The following is a 16909-nucleotide window of genomic DNA, read 5'->3' on the forward strand; positions in this document are numbered from 1 at the left end:
CATCTATTTCTCGCTGCAACAATATTTAATTTCCCTGTAACTTTTTACCAATTGCGTGTAAATCAAAATTAATGTCACCATTGTTCTTCTGATTAGATTTGCGTATTAAATCATGTATCACATGACTCTATTCCTATTTTAAAAACTTAAACCTTAATTCAAAATGGCGGATTTCAAGATGGCCGCCGTCAGGTATACCCTAACTATATGACTTCCCCCTAGTCCTAAGATGTACCCATATATTTGTTATTCACCTTTTGTCGTTACTAGAGATCTTACAGGGCTTTTACCTCCAACCGTATGAAGACTATTCTGTACTTCCATTTGATGTTGTGGTAGCTGTATCCCCTAAACCCCTGGAGCTTCGCACCTACAACTTCACTGAAATACTGACCACATTTAGTACTACTTTCTCATATGTGTCTTAGTCAGCAACTCGATTCACCCAAACGTAAGGTTTACTCGTTAGATTCCTCCTTTACAAAATATAATCGAGAAACTTTAAACTAAAGACTTCATTCCATTTCAAACGATAAGGATGTGTTTAATAGTAATTAAAGCTTACCATGTTTCGATATAAGAAATATAACTCATCGATATTTTTTCGATATTACGATACTTAGAATTTTTTTTTTTTTTTTTTTTGTAATTGTGATATTCGATATTGATTATATACAGGGTATAACAAAAAGGTACGGCAAAATTTCAGGTGTGTATTCCTTATGGCTAGACAAGTTAAAAAGTTCATATGACGATATGTCGGGAAATCCATCGTTACAATGTTACAGCCATTGAGCCGCCTGACGGTGTGAAATAGTCACATTCTGGTCGCTCCTTAATGTGACTCAATTCAAACCCCAATAGCTCAGACCCTAATTAAGCTAGGAAGATCATTTTGGTATTAATGTCTTTTTGAAGGATAAATTACGTGTAAACCACATGCAGATATGACGTGTAAGTCGTCGAGCGAGCCTATATCCATATCAGCCTTCAGTGAATGCATTTTGTCAGCAGCCGGCTATCTGCCTGTGTACTACTAATATTATCTTTCTAGCTTAATTACGAGCTGAACTATTGAGGTTTAAATTGAGTCACATCCAAAATGTGACTATTTTACACCTGGTCATAACTCTGTTACGATGCACTTCCCGACGATGCATATGGTCATATGCACTTTCTTACTTGTATATCCATAAGGAATCCACCCCTGAAATTTTCTCGTATCTTTGTGTTACACTCGTATCGTGGTGTATATATATGGATAGTTTTATCATTTCAACACTTTTTTGATATTTCCTGCTTGACGCATTCATTGTCAATGCTAGACAAGACATGGGTTTTAATTTGAACTTGCTTAAAAATGACCTTCTGCCCTGTCTCCACTTCTTTTTTATGCAAGATGTTGCAGAACCAGAGAATAATATGTATAAAAATTTGTCTGAGTAATTTTCTAGTAAGTAATAAATATTACTCAGTAAATTCATCAACGTTTTTTGAGATAATCTTCATTGTTGCTATATTCATCATCTATGCTAATAGTGACCTAATTGATTTGATGACCAATTGAGAAGATAACAGCACTGATTAGTATTATCTAACTACTAATGTACGTAGAGGAATTCCAGTATTATTATTTCATTTCTGCAGCCTAATGTCAAATAATTTTAGTAGTACACACCACGTTCTGCCTTGAGCAAGTTTGCTGTGTTGTATGTAGTTCAAGTATAACTTTTTTATCATTAAATAAGTACTGTAACATGTTTATTTCTTTCCAGGAAGAAGCATCACTATCAATTTTCCTCGCCTTCCTCCAGAACACAGCTGTAAGAGATCTAGTGTTGGCCAATTGTCGATTGGACCTGAGTATCCATGATGGCAAACTATCTCGTTTAGGACGCCAAGACGATTCTGTCGGCGAACTTTTGACGTCACTTCCTGACTTCCGTTGTCCTGCAGTGGTATTTCTTCGCCTCGGTGGGTTCCAGGTGACTGTCAACGACCGTATTACCCTTCGAGGACCTCATTTGTTACCCTTTTTGAAAGGTTTCACACGGTTAAGTGATTTAGATTTGAGTTTGGACAAGTCCCAAGGAAATCCTTTGTTTGTTGACGATAAGATTTTGATTAATTTCTTCCAAACGTTGTCCCAAACATTTAGAACTTTACAGAGTTTGAAGATAAGCAACTGGAAATTGTGTCTTGAAGATAGTGAAAAGACATTGCGTGTGGTGGGAAGAGCATTAAAGTCGTGTTCGCTAAGTTACCTGAAGGTAAATAATCTTGTGGTAACAGACAGTGGTCATCGGGGTAATCTAGAACACCTTTTCCTTCAAACTGTTGTGTCCAATTTGAACTATTTGAGTTGGCTTTCTATCATCAATGTTTCTTTGACAGTTGCCCAAGCCTCTTCTATTGGGAAATGTATTAGGGATCGATTTTCTGGTACCACGCTGGAGCTTAGTGCCAAAAACGTTGGCAACGACTCGTTGAAGTCTCTGGTGTCAGCTCTTGAAGAAGGTGGCAAAGCGGAAGTCATATTTATTGGTGGACCTAATTGTAACTTACGAATTCAAAAAATAGCCAAGAACCAGAAAAGAATGGGCAAGTTCAGACGTTTCACCTCTCTGAAGGAATAAAAATATGTATATGTGTGTATATTATGCATAAATTATTTATTTTTATGTATTATTTTAGTTTGTCAAATATCATTATGGTCAAAACACAGTTCTTTTAAAAAGATCTGTTTTGTATTACAAACAGTTAAAATGCGTAAGGAGACTCAAATATCATTAATGTTCCAAAATGTAAATACTTCGTATGACCTTTCTGGATATCATCACAACGACGCACTTAAAATGTTTCAAAAAAGTGTTTTGACCTGAACAGTTTTATCTGCACTGTTTGATTGTATTTGATCGTTACTTCACGACAAAATTAAGCCTACATTACTGTATAATGTGCTATCTCAGGCGTTGTACAATGATATTGTTATTCATATCTGTATATTGTGAGAAACAAAAAAATATTAACAAATGTATAAATGCTCTAGAGAGAGAGAGAGAGAAGTGATGTATTAGGTTTTTAGTTCTGATGTGTTTTGTATAGGTGAAAGTACACTATTATATCTAATATCTTGAGATAACAATGTTAATCACATCCTGTATTTGGCTAGAGTATGAAAAAAGTCCACAAATATGTTATTTTCCGATGTTTTTAACTGTTAAGAGGCCTTATCACTGCGAAATTAAAATACCGCTAATTTTACAGTAATATTGTGATATCTCCAAACAGATAAAAGATAATCGAAATGTTTGGAATAAGAGCGCGCTAGACAATATTATTTTGCATGAGGTACCGTTATTATCACGAGTCACCTAGTTGCTTTCCCTTTGCAGCCATTTATAAACGCGATAATAAATGCCGATTTTCTAAATGGCTGGAAATCGAAAGCAGATATCTGAGTCGTGATAACAATATATCATGTAAAATAATATAGACTAGCGAGCTCTTGTTCCAGTTTTTTATTATCTTTTATCTATTTGAAGATATCACGTAATTTAATGTAAAATTAGCGGTATTTTAATTTCGCCGTGATGAATCCTCTTAAATTTTATTATTATTGTTGTGTGCTTGAGTATATGCGTTTTATCTTGGCACGCTTCCCGCCTGAAAGATGGATCTGTCTGCAACGCGCCGCAGTTAAGTTACGAGTTACAATACGCTAGGAAACACAGCGAAACGCCACACCACTTACAAGTCACTGTAACACACTTGTTTGCGTGTGGCAACTAAACACTTCAAATACCCGCCAAATAGCAATGACTTCATTTGGTGGGCTGGCTGAGAACTAACATCACCTACACGACAAACCAATAAGACGTCTATTGGATTAAAACGTTCACGTGAGTGCTAGCAAAAAGTACTTTAAAAGCAAACCAAGGGTACAGGCGGGAAGCGTGCTAAGATAAAACAAACGTACTCTAATAGAATAGGATATATAGTGAATCAATCAGCAATAATAGCAAAATGTACTGGGAACTATGGGTAGGATGACAAAACAAAATGGCTGCCGGATAAGTACCAGAGTTTTCAACTCCCATTCAATTCACCTTTTATATTTTGAAACATGTATTTTGCTGTTATTTTTGTACTATAGGCTTGTGCAATCGAATATATCCAGCGCCACTATCAACACTTATTTATAACAATTCAATAGCTGAAATATTTCAGTTCAATACAGGCAATTCTGTCTCTGTCCGTGCCATTTTGGTTCAAGTATGTACTGTAACTATTAGAACTATATATTATTTAAAACAATTTTTGACATTATAGGTAACTCAGTAATATAGTCAAATAGACTGTAGTACCACGACTTTAAACATTCATTCGCACCATTAGATGTTACAAGAAGAAGCATGTACGTACAGACATATGAAGGGAATGAAGACATTATGGAGGTCGAAATTAAACATGGCGCCTGGATGACCAACTAAATTCTTTATTAACTTTAAAAGTTAATTTTATACCTGGAAACATTTTGACCTGGGAATTTTTTGACAAATTTTATTTTGATATGAATTTATTTTATATGTGGTTTATGAACAACTCATCCAGCCCTACAAGAAATATGTATTTTTAATATTATTTTAGTGATGACAATTTTTGTGTATAATCAGGCACTTCGGTTCGTCCGTGCCATTTTGGTTCAGTATATATTGTAACTATCTTCTTCTTTCTCTCCTCAATCATCTTTCTCTGGTGGGCAACATGGAAATTTTAAAACATTTCTCTCGCTTGGAAGAGCTGTTTTATACTTTGATAAGGCCTCTTCTTCGTAACTGCATCTAGATGTTCTGTCCTTGGTCGTCGTCTTCCTGTTTTCCTTTTGCCTTTCTCTCTATCAACACAGGTTATCCACTCAGAGTGCCGAATAAGATGTCCAAGCATGCTGTTTCTTCTTTTTCCTATTATCTTCATGATCTGTCGTCCTTCGTTAGCTTCCTTTAGTACGTCTTCATTCCTTTTCCTTTCGGTCCATGATATGCACAGCATTCTGCGCCAACACCACATTTCAAATGCTTCCAGCTTGGATATTTCAGCTTTTCTTAATGTCCACGTCTCTGATCCGTAAAGCGCCTCGCTCCATACCAGTCTTAATAAATTGTTTTCAAACGTCCAACGACACATTTCTTGATATTAGCAGTCCCCTTTTCCTATTGTATGCTTGTTTAGCCTACGCTATTATGGAACTTGTAACTATAGAGAATTGAATTAACTGTAAAGAAAAGTAAAAAGAAAAAAAGAAAACAATTTCTGCACAAGTCAATTTTAATGGCGTTGTCGAGATAAGTTCTTAACAAGCAACCGTAGTTAGTATTACCCATTGTGGGTATTTAAAATTAATAGAAAAGACTCTCTGGTACTCATAAATTTGGTGATGGTAATCTTAAAGAATTGTAAAGCCACTGTAATACAGGAAGCACTATTTTGGCAGTAAAACATTATTTTTACCTCACCCTTACCCCCAAAAGAAAAATCATTTTCTTGTTGCCTACAGCTTGTCATCTGCATGTTAGAATAATAAATCCTGTTGAATTTTTGAATTCCAATGACGTGACGTAATAATATAATGTAGAATTGATATGATTTTAATTATTTTGCTATTATTGCTGGTGTATTTTCATATATTTGTGGGTATTAGGTGAGAAATGTTGAAAGAAAACGAAAAATCAATATAAACTTAATGAAGTCATGTAAGTAAAGAAAAGTTTTAGCTGAGATAAGATGATTATTAATAAGTACGTAATTCATTTTATGCTTTTCGTGCTTTCATAAAGAAATAAGATATTCAATCATATTTTTGATTACGATTTGTTTCTTTATTATGTATAATTTTATTTGTTGAGATGTTTGTTCTTCATTTCCGTCCATCTGTCCTTGAGAGTAAGTGTTTAGAAATTAACTTTTTTTTAAATGTAGAAGCATATGTGACGAAAAAAAAATGGTTGTGCAATTTCTTAATTAAGCCGTTGTTGATTGTTAAAGATACAAACTTTGGTAGTAACTTGTTTCATTATATATATGTTTGTATTTCCTGAATTTTAAACAACAAATATACGTATATTTCTCATATTAATTTGACATGCCAAGCTCTATTGCTCATTTCACTACTGTTTACTAGCAAGTACTGTGCAGATAAAGAATATTCGGACCTACATATATTAATGATTATATACATAGTTTAAAAAAATCTGCCTCATAATGACTTGAGTATTTTTATTTTATCGGCAACTATATATTTTAAAGTCAGCTTTGCATTTTTATAGACATATGACCGGTACAAAGCTATATGTTTCTTAATTTGCTTGCGAGAGTGGGAAAGGGCTTTCGTAGCGCGCTGGAGTTGGTCACTGCCCTGAAGACTGTTTGGTTTGTTAGTACAAGGTTGTGTTAGGTTAAGTTATTATTATGTTTTTACTTTAGTTTTTAAGCTATAAAAATAAATTTGCATATATTTCTTTGTGAATACATTTCTCTTATGACAATTAAATCAAGTTTGTGCCGAACTATTCTGTATCTGCATCCTCAATACAATACGTTAAAAGGCATTCGATATTAAGTTAGCACTACTTTATCGTTCTTGTCCAAAGTAATCTTATTTTTTAAATACAATCTTAATACCGTATTGTCACAGCCCATAAGAAAGAAATAGAAAATAGGAAGGAAAAGCGTTATTTACTTACAATAGAAATACTTCATGTTATGCTTAAAAATATTTGCCCAAAGCAATTGTGATGGGTCTAGTGAAAGAGACAGCTATGCCCCATTTCAAGTCTTCTAATCCCACATGCCATCTATCATGTGGTGACCGACTAGACCGGGACTCGAACCTGGAAGGCAATCACTACTCGAGTCCCGGTCCAGTCGATCACTTTTTCTGTCTTTGTATGCTATAGTATTCGCACCTATAGAGAGGATCTGGTGTGTAAAAATCGGTTGTTTCCTCTTTTCATTAGTGTAATGTGTTGTAGTTATATATATATATATATATATATATATATATATATATATATATATATATATATGATCAAAAGTCTCAATAAGGACAAAGCTTAGATATCATATTTTTCTTTCTTTCTTTCTTTCTTTTTTTTTTTTTTTTTTTTATTCTTACATGTCATGCAACATTATTTATGCAGTTTGAAGCACTTACTATTCCAGCTACAAAAGGTAATGACACCTTACTTGTGTACGCCTTTTAGAATGTTTCTCACAAACTGATACTGCAAACTTGGCAGACTTTACAAATGCTACTTAAAATTCTACTCCAATTCATCCTATAGGGTGCCCACGAAGTGCCGTTGCCCCTGAAAATAAGCAACATAAAACACTAGACGTATGTAAGTAACGACAGGAAAAGAATTGAATGACATGAACAACAAAGCTTTCGAGAAGTTTTATTGAGATGGGAAACATTAAGTGTCCAAAGGATCAGTCTGTCGACTGTCATTCCGGTGACAAAGGATAATACACCACCAGGTTCTGTTCGATATTTTGCGGAGGATTGCAGGTGTAACTTGAGTGAAAGTTTGTTTCACAGTTTATGTCAATTTGGCAGTGGTATCATGACAGTGTTGTGCAACGAAGCCCTTTTTGAACCCCCATAGAGCATTATCACAGGTGGTTACAAGTCTGGGCTTCGTGGTGGCCAGGCAAGTGGTGCGGACAGTTGCAAACTACAACGACCAATCAAACGCCCAAGAAAGACTTCCGTAAGATACTCACGTACGGCGGGGGTATAATGGGCAGGTGCCCCATCATGCTGAAACCAACATGTCTCTTTATCCAGGATAACTGGAAAATTTACATTAGCATTTATCAAGGGGTAACAGGATTTTGTGACCACTCTGTGCAAATGTATTGGTAAACACACAAATTTTATAACAATCTCTAGTCATGTGTTTGACCACAAATTATAAAAATGCAGTAGCACTTTTCGTGTTGTGGTTGTATTCCAAATAGCATAAATCATGCATTTTGCAACATAGCGAAAAAAAAAAAGCTTCCGAGTTTTATATTTACTGGGACGTGTGCCTCTCGACCTAAGGAACTCAAAAAACACACACATGCATTAATTTTATTAAAAGAAATGAACCTAAACCCATTTTACATAGAAATATTAAGGAATTGTTTCAAGTTTTCCTTCATCGGTGTATATTTGAGATACTAGGAAATTTCATTAGTGAGTTATTTCTGTATATTTCTAAAATAAGTAAGTAAATAATCGGATTTTTTTTAAAAAAATCTATTGAATAGTGTGACAACTAGGCTTTGACACATTCGAACGAACTATGGGCGTCTTAATAAATAAGTAAAGATTGCAAATATAGTACATGTTTCTATTTTACAACTTTAGTACGAGTAGACTACAGAATATTGTAATAAAAGATTTATTTAATCATTTCATTTCTCTTATAGCACAACGTGCAGAGCAAAGAGTGTACTTTGAAGATCTGAATTGAATTTGAACGATGGGTTGATGCAAAAGTTCGTGCGGTTCTTACATTTTATTTTTATTCTGCTGTTCTGTTAATTCAAATACAAATACAACATAGACATAACATTAACACATTCTACGAGTGTGGCAATACATTGCATACATTTTACTGTTACTCATATTAACTCACAATCACTCAGTGATGTATTCACCTCCACTATCTATGACATTCTACCAACGTTCAGGTAGCAGTTCAATGCCTCACCTGAAGAACTGTTTTGGTTTTGACTGGAAGAAATATGTTAGCCATTGGTCAAGAGAAACTTTTCTGTACTGTTCTTTCAGCAATTGCTTCATTCATTCCTGTACACTGCACAAATTGTTCTCGTAGCTTCTGCTGCACTGGATCCTTGGTTAAACTCGGAGTAAAATGTGACGGAAATGATAACTTTTCTCAACTTGACATTCCATATTAGTTTGTCTGAAATATATACAATAATACGTTCACAATCAAGAAAACCTGTGTTTCACAACACACAAACTCCAAAATACGGTAAAACAACGGAATAACGATAAACAATCGCTTCACGCCGCATTGTTGCCAACCCAAAAGAAAACAACACGAACTTAAGCATCGACCCAATACTTTAGGCTGCTACAAAGAATTCCGTATACAGTGGACTCCGGGTCGCGAACAAATTTGTTTACGAACAAGTTTTGCAAACAATTTTGCCCCTCGGCTTACGAACAATATTTCGGGGTACCAACGCATGCATACACGTATGTACGCATAATTCCACGCTTCCAGTAGTGTTTTTTCAGCATTTGCCTTAAACAGCTATGTTTAAAAACATCGGAGTGCTATGTTTAAAAACTACTTTTTTTCTTCTTTTTTTCACTTGTGTTTTCTAGCCTATAACATCTATATATTGCCCTAAGTTCGTTATATTATAATTTCTGGAACTAGTTGAAACGGAACTAGCTGGAACTAGTTTACTTACTAAATATTCAGTGATAACACGCAAGATAGAATATATTTATAGTAAACTGATGTATTTTTCGAATATTTTCTGCATTTCCCTTTCTATTTTTCACAAAATTCCTTCTTTATAATAAATCCACAGCTTCTTTACATATTATATCCAAACTGTCTAGAAAAAAACATGTTTATACATGTCTGACCACAAAACTTAACAAGTTAAATGTTCAGATCTGGCCATATAAGAAAAATATTATACGATGCGGACTATTGTCCATATCAACATATACATATATTTATAAATGTTATTATAAGCCCTCATACTGTTTTATTTAATTTAAAATTTGTTAATTGTCTTTTAAAAGGATAAGGTTATCTTTATCACAAAAAAAAACACACTTAAAAACGTAAAAAAAAAAAAAACATACAGTAACATGTTTTTGTGGCTAGAACGGATTAATGATATTTACATTCATTTCAATAAAAAAAAAATTCAATTCACAAACAACGTTACAGAATGGATTAAGCTCATAACCTGTCGGTCCACTGTACATTTTTAATTAAAATTATTACATTTTGAAATTAATAAAAATAAATTAAGTTTTAGTTCAATTTCTTAAAATTACATATACAAAATTACGTATAGTTTGTTTGTAAATACACATAACACGAATAAACTAATATTTCTGTTAATTAGGTGCAGTTTTCAAAGAATGGTTTTCCTTATGATTGCCTTGTACAAAATGATGTGGGCTGTTTGTTGGAAAAAAAAAAGATATAAACAAATGTATAGAGAAATATTGTATATTGTTCAGTTTAAAATATGCTGTTGTGTTTTCACATACGATTTTTTTTGCTTGTTGATTATATACGTATATCAATTGCGTTATATATATTCATATATTAAGTATTATTAATTGCGTTTGTGTTGTCTGTACAGATTTAAATCAACATAACGATGAATCTCATATAAAAGGTAATAATAATAATAATTTGTCATGTTGTTAACTGTTTCTCTTAATTGATTGTATATACGTGTTTATAAATGTTATTCAAAGAGTGTGATGTATTGCGGAAAACTATTTGAAAGTACTTTATAGGCTATATACATGCATGTGTTATGTGTGTGCGAGACAAAGCATGTATGTATGTATGTATGTAAATGTTTGAAAATTGAAATGAATTATGCGTGTAGATATATAAGCTTTGATAGATTAACAGAAAATAAATTAAAAAAAGGTTTAAAGCATCATATCTTGCGAAAAATTAAAACCAATCTATTACAGAAAGTAATGAATAGATATTGTTTTAGAAGTGAAATTATGCATATAGTGTATTATGGACATTTATGAGTATATACATGTAAATAAGCATAACATGCGACTGGGTTTTGTGTGTAATTGCAGCTCCCGTTGCTGCTTGTGACTGATTTTTAATTAACACGAGTGGATTTGCTCATTTAAAATAATTACTTGGTAGAGTATTTAGTATAGGAGAAAAAGTATGTTTTAATTATTTGTTAGTTAAGTATTAAAAAAAAAGTATGTGTTATCGGGTGTTTTTGACAAAATTTAGGACGATCGACATAGAAATTTCATGTTTCCTGATATATTTTCAGTTGACAGTTAATACTGATACCTGTTATTTTCAGATATATATAGGGTGTTGTTATGTACCATAATTTTAAAAGACAAAAGTGAGTCGTTTTGAAATATATACAGGGTGTTACATAAATGTGTCCACAATATTTTGGGGGAAGATTCTTCACATCAAAGTAAGAAAAAAAATTCATATGGACCTGTGCTCAAAAGAGCATAATTTCGGAGGTATAGAGTGCCGAAAACGTGAAACAAGTGAAGTCTCCACATGCAAATTAACCGATGTCTTTTGGTATATAATTATCTCCAATATTGCTTGCCATAATGAGAACAATATTAAGAAACTGTAATACGAAAAGATTCCCTGAAGCTTTCAATCAGACTCACAAAGCGATACGGACCTGTGACGTCACACCAAAACCCTTGTCTGTGTTGCCGTGACGTAAGCAGCTCATTTTTCCATTGTTTGAAGCGTTGTATCTCCGTAACGAAGAAATATTTTTCTGAGATTTTTGGTATGTGGTATATTGAAGACTAGTTCTACACGATGGTGTCTTTAAATTATAACCTTTAGTTAAAAAAGGAAATGTCCATTAAGATGCATGAACAACACAGGATTACAAATCTGCACGAAGAGTAATGTTGCTCGCCTTTTACTAAAGGGAGAATAAATACACCAACGTATTATAGGGAGAAATACATGAGCACTCACTCTCTATTAGAGATAGTTTCTTTTAAATATTGGAACCAACCATTAAAGTTGAACCCAAAAATTGAAATTAGCTTGGTTTGCCAAGACGGTCCTATCTCTTCTGAAAATCACCTGATAACACTGTTATTCAAGAAAGAAATGCCTTTTTAAAGGGACATTTGAAAACGCACAGTTAAATCCAGACGGAAAGAATATACATATACAATACATATGTAAGTACATATGAAGAAACATATCTTATATATAAATAGGTTCTTACTTAAAATCGTCTACATCTCCAGTACTGTACATTGACAACGATTTCAATTTCTTTGACCTCAAAATAATCAATAAGATATTTAGTTAATACGAATAATAAAGTACTGTAATTATTAGTTACTATTGTTAACTGAAATGTTAGTTTTTTACTTCTTATTAATAATATGATCCTTGTTTTACTCATGCCCAGACTTCTAACAAGATATATTCGCGAAATGTCTCCTTGGAATTCGTATAAATTGATTCAAATGCAAAGTTCTTCACGGCCTAATGTGTATTGTGCTAATTTTAGCGGCCCATACCGGTAATTTTCATATTTATGGATCTTCACATATCCGGAATTCAATCATACAATTTTATAACGCTCGGACACAAAATTGCTTTTAGTTTCTTTAGATGTAACTGGACATGAATGTGTGCATATGCAAAACACATTGGACCGTGGAGAACTTTGCGTTTGAATCAATCTTACATGAATCCCGAGGGGATACTTTGCGAATGAACCTTGTAAGTAAAGCGTTTATTAAATTAATACTAGTTTATTCTGAGTGTGTATAATAATGTTACTGGAGTGAGACTTGGAAATAAAAATGAGAAAGTTCAAATTTTATCATATTGTTACATGATATTTATAATTCCCCCATTTAACTTCATATTTAACAAAATTAAATAACTTCAATCAACCTTTAAGGGAAGTATGAATTGTAGGGATTGACAAGAATTACATTGGGAGGCATAAAATATTTGATTACATACTGGTTTGCCTCCCAATATAATACAAATTTAGATTTCTGAAGCTGAATATTTATATGCCCTTAAATTGTTTTTGAAAAGGTCAAAATATGTATTAATATGTAAAAAGAGATGAAGTTGCGAAACTTTTAAGCTATGTGATTATAGGCTATGTAAACAAAATAATAACCAGGTTAAAGGGGTATGAGGAATTAAATCTTTTACCAGTTTGACTCATAAACGTTTTCCTACATTAGCTGATGTAAACGTTAGCAAACAGATTTTTATCCCAATTTTTTGCCAATTTTTATATATACATATGTATATTAAACATTTTACTGTATACAAAGTTAACTTGAAAAAGCGTAGAGATTTCTAAACTGGTATTGTATTAATAAGACTTTTCAACATCAAAACCATTGTTTTAACTATACTCTACATCAAAAGACAGGCCTGTTATTAAAAGAAGTCAAATGCAGACAAAAGCTATTTTATTTATTGCTGAAGAGTCTTTTGTATACTTGTTTGTTTGAGTTTGTGCTGACGTTATGGATAGGTAAAATTGTGACGACAGAAATTCGTTACTATAGGAACAAGTTTATTGTCTTCTGAACGTTGACAATTCAGCAGTGTTGTGACTATTGTGAATTGACTTCTATACAACACGAGCGATTACATTTGTTTAAAAGAATTGATAAATTGTAACGTAATAAATTGTGAATTATGTTTCACTTGTTAATCATAAAAACCAAAGAGTTAAATTCAATTTAATAGTTATTTTTATAATGTATATAAAAAACTAACGTGTAAAATATTGTGGTTTACAGAACTGAAAGTACATCATATTACATTTGTACCTTGGTAGACAGTTTGAATTAGATTTCCTTAACATTATCTGTTTGAATTGGTGATAAAGCTGGGTAGCAGAAGAATTTTACTGTTAAATACGCAAGTTTCAAATTGTCAAAGCGGTAGGGAAGGGTCACAAAAACTAGAAACAGTTTGTGATTTTTTGGTATAATCTATTAAATATAATATTATAACATCGTTTTTTTTTTCACAAACGCATCTATTGTGAAAACTGAAGTCTTACCTGGAAAATTATGATACAAAAAGTGTGGTGGTGCATGATAGACCCATTTATGAGGGAGTACTAGAAATTCCACTAGTAAGTGTTTAAAATCAGGTACAGAAGAAAAATTGACAAAATAATAATATAATTTCTTCAGTATATCTACTAATATACTTTTTTTAGGTTTAACTTTCACAGAAGGGGTTCAGACGTAACTTATCTCAATCCAACTTAATCTGTCTTACCGTACCACACCATATCCTCCTTTATCCAACCTAACCTGATCTACCCAAAATAAACTTGTACATTAATGTATGGATTACTTCTGTGAAACAGAGGGTTTTTTGAAGCACCTTTAATCGTTTTTCAAGGAACACGAAATTCTCAAACAAAATATATTGAGGGAAAAAAAACATATAAAATTTAAATTGTCTTCATGTTTACAGACGTCCCTAGCACTTCAGAGCAGTGGATAATACTTTCCACTGCTCTTCGTAGCAGATATTTTGTGTATATAGGTACAACACTTCAAATGTTTATATAGTTTCCAAGAAGAAAATTTAATCAAATTCTGTTTTCGAGATTATTTTGTTATTAGATGAAATGACAGTATTCTATAGATGAATTGTTGCAGTTAGAGAAATTGTGCAAATTCCTAGAACTTCCTTCTTCATGTTTGTTGCTGTCAAACATAAAATTTATTTGCAACATCTTGTTTTGAAATATTAGTTTAATTATAAATCGTTAAGAACTTCGCCATTTTTTTTTCAAAACTAAATCTTGCTGAAAGAAAACAAATATTTCACGTATTATTTCGGAATGTTAAATAATAAGAGTTATACATAGTACGTATTTTGCTTCACATTAAATTAACAAGTGCCGACTACTCTAAAAAGCTTAAGGTTAGAAAATAAACGTCTGCTTTGTAAAATTAAATAGAACAAAATATACATCTCCAGCTATATGGCTTTGCCATTGAATATCTTTTAAAGTATTGTTTCTAAGCAAGACCCTGACTCATGTTTGTTCCTAATATAAGTATGCATTGTTCAAACAGTTTTTAAAATATATGTGCACACCAGAACTTAAATGTCGGTAAAATTTATGACCTTAACCTAACCCTGGTTTTACAAACTTCTTCCGCTTTTTATTACGATATTAAAATCCAAATTTGAATCTTTTTTCCTTTAAAATATATTGTACTAACTTCAATTTCAATAAAGAAAGATAGCTTATATCTTATTACATTAACGATGGAAATAGTAATGATGAAATTAAAAGTCAATAACAATATATATTAATGTAGAAATATACAAATATTAATGGCCAAATGTAAATATAGTTGCAGCTCTTGTCATATTTTCAAGTAATAAAATTAGAACAATGCCATTTTTAAGTTACATATTCAAAACCGGGTTAAATCTGCAAGTTGCCTGAACACTAGCGGCATCTATTGGTATCAGGTAGAAACTCCTATTAGCTTGACTCTACTGTTAACAATTACTGTTACAGAAATGACACGTTTTTGTATTATAAATAAGATCTTAGATGTTTCAATGTATTATTTTGATTTTTCTTTAAATGTCAAAAGTGCAAAATGATGGATCTGAACCCAGAAATCGCTCTTCTTGCCATGACCTATAACGTCTATAATAAAATAAGCAATTAGCCATAAGTTCGTTATTCAGAATTTCTGGAACTAATTAAAACGTAGTTTACTTACTAAATGTTCAATAATAACACACAAGATAAAATATATTTAAACTGATGTATTTTCCGAAGATTTTCTGTATTTATCTTTTTATTTTTCACAAAATTACTTCTTTATAATTGAAAATACATTCACTATTAATGGCTTCTTCACGTATTATATCAGAACTGTCTATAAAAACATGTTTATACATATCTGGTCACAAAACTTAACAAATCAAATGTTCAGGTCTGGATATAAAGAAAAATGATATCATACGATACGGACTGTTGTCCATATCAACATATACACATTTATAAATGTTATCGTTATAGACCCTAAAAGAAAATGTTTATCATACTTGAATATTCCAGATTTGGGAACAGTGAAGTACGTATTTTTCTGCCATCTTAGTTTTGTCATACAATAGCAGAAAGCAATTTAACGTGTTATATACAGTAGACCAATAGCAAGTTACCATTTAAAATACAAATGTACTTCATTTTATGTCATAGATATATAATCATTTAGTTGAAACAATGGTTAAGACGTTGAGAAAAGAAAGAAAAAAATATTAAAATTTGCTAACACAGATCAATTTTTGTCATTAGTTCCATTGCAAAAAAAGATGTTTATAACCATGTCTTTCAGATAAATAACTGATCGAAGTTTTTTGTCGTTTATGTCCACAATAAATGTACGTATATGAAAAAGTGTGTATGTGTGTGCGATCGGGGAAAATATATTGTTTGAACTGAAAATGTATTTGTGAGAGTGTGGTTATAAAATAAAGTGAAATAACAAAAAGTATGTCCACATTATAAATCAAGTGAGTATATATATATATTACTGAATGTTTTATCTTCTTGTTTTTTAGCCTGTTGTCCCATCAATACGTTAGAGCTATGTAATTAAGAATAAACATATAAATATATATATAAATGAAAGTTGACTATTTGTAGTAAAAGATATTATGAAAAATGAATAAAAGGAAGTTTTATTATATATATATAAATAAAATATTATATGATAAAAATTATTTGTTTCTTGTACAAATTATGTAACAGAATTTGCTGTATATACACATAAATACATATATATAACGTAGCAACACTTAGACTGAATGAATAAAGCCTATCTAAGAATAATATCAAGTATTATTATTGCTACAAGAATTCATTTTTTAAACTAAGTTAAGCCTTTTCATTAGGTATAAGTGCAACACTTAGTTGTTCAGCTCCAAGCCTTCGACTCGTCTCCAAATTGTCTACACGCTAGCGACAGGTAAGAGTTAGCACAGATACAGCACAAATACGAGGGTCACTACGAAAGTTTTGAGATACGCATTCTTGTGGCACAGTATTTGATTTC

The 16909-nt window shown here is 32.1% G+C and overlaps 1 protein-coding gene across 1 annotated transcript in view; it reads left to right on the forward strand.

Moving 5' to 3' along the window:
• LOC145663910 (uncharacterized) overlaps positions 1-16686 on the forward strand; it is a 442435-nt gene extending 425749 nt beyond the window's left edge. Inside the window, exon 5 of the mRNA XM_081730094.1 lies at positions 1776-16686. Coding sequence (XP_081586220.1) covers positions 1776-2636 — 861 coding nt within the window. The 3' untranslated portion in view covers positions 2637-16686. The remainder of the gene's footprint in view (positions 1-1775) is intronic.
• Positions 16687-16909: the final 223 nt, after the last annotated feature.

Source organism: Thermobia domestica, chromosome 11 (assembly GCF_964235325.1).
Source record: "Thermobia domestica chromosome 11, izTheDome1.hap1.1, whole genome shotgun sequence".
In the NCBI taxonomy this organism is placed as follows: Eukaryota; Metazoa; Arthropoda; class Insecta; order Zygentoma; family Lepismatidae; genus Thermobia; species Thermobia domestica.